The 5,000-nt window shown below is 38.5% G+C and overlaps 1 protein-coding gene across 1 annotated transcript in view; it reads left to right on the top strand.

The window, feature by feature from the left end:
• LOC138867304 (mucin-4-like) overlaps positions 1-656 on the top strand; it is a 1,797-nt gene extending 1,141 nt beyond the window's left edge. The window contains exon 1 of the mRNA XM_070142427.1: positions 1-656. This exon is cut by the window's left edge and continues 1,141 nt beyond it. Coding sequence (XP_069998528.1) covers positions 1-656 — 656 coding nt within the window.
• The last annotated feature ends 4,344 nt before the right edge of the window (positions 657-5,000 follow it).

Raw genomic sequence — 5,000 nt, 5'->3', positions numbered from 1 at the left:
CTACAGCAAGAACAGGTCATCGAACCACGAAAGGCAAGCACGGGTCATCGAACCATCTACAGCAAGAACAGGTCATCGAACCACGAAAGGCAAGCACGGGTCATCGAACCATCTACAGCAAGAACAGGTCATCGAACCACGAAAGGCAAGCACGGGTCACAGAACTACGAAAGCCAAGCACAGGTCATCGACCCGTCTTATTACTTAGGCAAGCACAGGTCATCGAACCACCTAAAACAAGCACAGGTCACCGAACCACGAAAGGCAAGCTCAGGTCATCGAACCATCTTAATACTAAGGCAAACACAAGCCAAACATCCCCAAGACAAAAGCGTCAAGTCAACTCAAACCAAACCAAAGCATCCCCAACCCTTCAAACCAAGCCAAGCAGACAGACAAACCAAACCGAAACAAGAAGAAACCAACCCAACCTCCAGGACAAAGGCAAGCCAAGTCAAACCAAAGCAAGTCAAGTCAAGCCAGAGCAAGCCAAGTCAAGCCAGAGCAAGCCAAGTCAAGCCAGAGCAAGTCAAGTCAAGCCAGAGCAAGCCAAGTCAAGCCAGAGCAAGTCAATTCAAGCCAGAGCAAGCCAAGTCAAGCCAGAGCAAGCCAAGTCAAGCCAGAGCAAACCAGTGTTGAGTTGGGTTGCAGCGTGACCAAGTTGCAATGATAGCTCTTAAAAGGTGAGAGAGCGACATATGCATATAGAACATGTGCATTGCAGAAGAGTGTATATTTTTCTTGCTTAAAGTCAACAAGCTGCGTAATTCCGACACGCAGAGCAAATAACGACCAGTTTAAAATGAATGAAAAAAAAAAAATCCCGTGATCGGATGTTTGTCTGTCTGTCTGTCTGTTTGCTTGTCTGTTTGTTGGGGAGGGGGTGCTTTGTTTGTTTGTTTGGCGGGGGGAGGGGGTAAAGTTGGTGTGTTTGTTTGTGTGTGTGTTTGTGTCTGTGTCTGTGTGTTTGTGTGTGTGTGTGTGTTTGCCCGCGCGCGCGCGCGTGTGTGTGTGTGTGCGTGTTTGCCCGCGCGCGCGTGTGTGTGTGTGTGTTTTGAGTTTGGGTCTGTGTTTGCGCGAGTGTGTGTGTATATGTACGTATTCGGGTAAGCATACGAAAGTAACTTGCCATTGATCTACGCATACCTGTATGTACACACAGCTAGGTACGCACACACACAAACGCACACACACAACACACACACACACACACATGTATATGCGCACTTTTTCTGTTGGCGGCCATGCTGTCTGACACCGGAATGTAAATGCTAAAAGTTAAGATACTTAAAAAAATATGTAAGATCTTTTTATTTTACAAACTATATGTGTACTTTTGTTATAACTGTCATGTCATTATGTTGATGACAGTTTCAGTATGTCTAATAATGATAATGATAATGATGATGATAATGATGATAACATAGCTAACAGAAATGATAATGATAATGACAATGATAACAATGTTACTGATGATAATTATATTGTTAATAGTAGTGGTAAGGATAATAATGATAATAATAAAAATAATAAAAATAATAGAAATAATGATGATAATAATAACAACAACAACAATAATAATAATGATAATAATACTAATGATAATAATAATAATAATAATAATAATAATGATAATAATAACATAAATGACAATAATGGTCATGATAATAATCATAATAATCATAATCACGAAAATTATAAAATGATAATGATAATAATAATAACAATAAATGTATTGATAATAAGGATAATAGTGCTTATGATAATTATGATAATAGTGATAATTACAATGATAACAACAATAAACAGAGAGGGACAGAGATAGATATAGACAGACAGACAGAGACAGACATACACACACAAACAGATAGACACAGACAGACAGACAGATAGACCTTTCATGAAGCTAGCCAACCATAACCACAGTAATTGCAACACAACAGTACACGCAAGTTTTGTAATAGTCACCCCAGTAACATTCCGTAATAGGGAAGAAAATATTATAGCGATCAAATATGCCTTATATATGGAATATACATGGAATATAGATTAAAAAAGAATTAAATGAAATGGATAATTAAATATTGATAAAATATAAATGATTAATAACTGATATAGTAGAAAAAGTTTCGGTGACTTCCTGTTTATATAAAAAAAAAGAAAAAAAAATATATATATACATATATACATATATATATATATATATATATATATATATATATATATATATATCATATATTTTTATTTATTTATTTTTATTTATTATTCTTTTTATTTTTTTTTCTCTTGTATTTGTATATCAAATATATCTATTCATCTATTTCTTTTTTTAATCATCTTCATTATTGTTACTGTTATTACCATTGTTATCATTATAATTATGATTATCACCATCATTATTGTAAACATTATCATTATCAAAATCATCATTATTACTCTATTATTATGACCATCAACACTAATACCATCATTACTACTATTTACCTCCTCCTCATCATCATTACCACCATCATCATCATTAGTCACCATTATCACCATTATCTTCATTATCATCCCATTTAAATCCATAACGATGAGGAAAATGAACATTTAATGAAACTGCTGAATCATGTTCCTGCTTAGTCCTCTTTCGCAAGCAGACATCGCAGGTGCAGGTGGAAGCGTGCTTGCGTCTGCTTTCAGTCTTCGATTTTGTCTGTTTTTTGCCTGCTTTCAAGGGGGAGGGGCCAGCTTATTTAGATATATATTTTTTTCTTTCTTTCTTTATTTATTTATTTTTTTTTTTGGGGGGGGGGGGTTCTTTTTTATTTTTCATTTTTATTCTGTGTATTTTTTTTTCTTTCTACTTTTTTGAGATTTGGGATATCTGTTTTTTTATTATTATTATATAAAAGAGGGATTTTTTTTTTCTTTCTCTCTTTCTCGCTTTCTCTCTCTCTATTTCTCGCTTTCTGTCTCTCTCTCTGTTTCTGTTTGTCTGTTTCTTTTGCTGTCTGTCTGCCTGCTCATCTGTCTGTCTATGTCTCTCTTTCTCTAGTCCTCAGTCTCTCTCCCTTTCTCTGTCTGTATGTCTCTCTCTCTCTTTATCTATCTATCTATCTCGCGCTGTCTCTGCCTCTGTCTCTCTCTCTCTCTCTCTCTCTCTCTCTTTCTCTATCTCTCTCTCTCTCTCTCTCCACACAAAAATCTTCCACCTCCCCTCTTTTTAAAACCAAAATACACCGACTAATATCAATGGAAAAAGAAAGAGAAAAAAGAAAAAAAATGAAGGAAAAATTAAAAGTTCAAAATAGACTAAACACGGACGAATAAAAAGAGAAAATAAATGAAAAAAAATTCCCCGACTAATGTCAATGTAAAAATAAAGAAAGAAAGGAAAAATTAAGAAAAAAATATAAGTTCAAAATAGACTAAACAAGGACGCAAAAAAAAAAAAGGATTTTCATTTCTTAAATTTCAATTCCCATTTTCTTCATTTTGTTTCTGTTTTTGTGCGTTTGTTTGTTTCCTCAATCACGTGACCAGCCAATCAAACAAGCCTCCCCCCTCCCCTTCCCCATCTCCTTCTCCTTGCCCCCCCCCCCCCACCTCATACCCCTCCCCTTCCTCCGTCTCCTCCCTTTCTCTCATTTTCCCTTTTATTCCTTTCCCCTTCCTCTCCCCTTATCGCCTCCCCCCCTTTTTTCTGTTTTTTATACCTCTCATATCCCATATTTCTCTTTTATTTATTCATTTTTCATTTTTTCCCATTTCTCTTTTAAATTCTTTATTGTCACAGCTCACTTCCTCTCTCTCTCTCTCCCTTTCCTTTCCTCCCTCTCCCTCCCTTTCTTCCAGCATTCCCCATCCCTTTCCTCCCCCCCCCTCCCCCACCCTCTCACTCCTTCCATCCCTTCCCTCCCCCCTCCCACCCCACCTTCTCACTCCTTCTATCCCTTCCCTTTCATCCTACCTTCCCCTCCACCCCCCCGCACGTTCTCCACCCCCTCCTATCCCTTTATCTCTCCTCCCAACTCCCCCTTCCCCCTACTCCCTCCCATCCCCATCCCCCCTCCCTCCCATCCCCCTCCTCCCTCCCTCTCATCCCCCCTCCTCCCTCCCTCCCATCCCCATCCTCCCATCCCCCTCCCCCCTCCTCCCTCCCATCCCCCTTCCCCCTCCTCCCTCCCATCCCCCCCCCGCCCCCCACCCACACAAGCGAGTCCACCGACAAGTTTGTTTTTGGAAACTTTTTTTTTTTTTTTTTTTTTTTTTTTTCTCTTTTTTCTTTTTTTCGTAAAACTTTGCAGTGCGCGCGGATAGATATAGAGACGAAGGGAGATGGATGGCAGATAGATAAAGACTGATCGGGAGTGCGAAGGAGAGAGAGAGAAGATGGAAAGGGGGAATGAAGGAAGGGAGGAGGGAGGGACAGAGGGGCGGGAAGGAGGGAGGGAGGGAGGAAGAAGGAGGGAGGGTGGGAGGAAGAAGGAAGGAGGGAGGGAGGGAGGAAGAAGGAGGGAGGGAGAGAGAAGGAGGAAGGGAGGGAGGGAGAAGGAGAGAGGGAAAGGGAAGAGAGAGAGAGAGAGAGAGTAAGAAAGGAGGAAAGAACGAATGAGAGAGCAAAACAGAAAGAAGGAAAGAAAGAAAGAGAGAAATATAGACACAAAAAAATGACAAATAGCACACGGAACGTACCAAATACCGAACCTTTAGCTAATTAATTCATACATACATTAAGAAGCAAATCAATAACTCAAGACCAACAATTAACTAAAGCAATTTACTATCACAGCGCATCAATCACAGAAAGGTCATGCAGTAAAAAAAAAAAAAAAAAAAAAAAAAAAAAAAAAAAAAAAAAAAAAAAAAAAAAAAAAAAAAAAATCTAGCATTTTCGAAGAACTGCTACGCTAGATTTCAGCACATTTCGCTATTTTTTTTTTTTTTTTTTATTTATTTATTTATTTTTACATATTTGGCGCTGCGACATTTCATTCAGATCCCAGATGTTGTTTTTT

This window comes from Penaeus vannamei, chromosome 29 (genome assembly GCF_042767895.1).
Source record: "Penaeus vannamei isolate JL-2024 chromosome 29, ASM4276789v1, whole genome shotgun sequence".
Classification (NCBI taxonomy): Eukaryota; Metazoa; Arthropoda; class Malacostraca; order Decapoda; family Penaeidae; genus Penaeus; species Penaeus vannamei.
The sequence above is the reverse complement of the archived record's forward strand: the minus strand, read 5'-3'. Positions and strand labels throughout refer to the sequence as shown.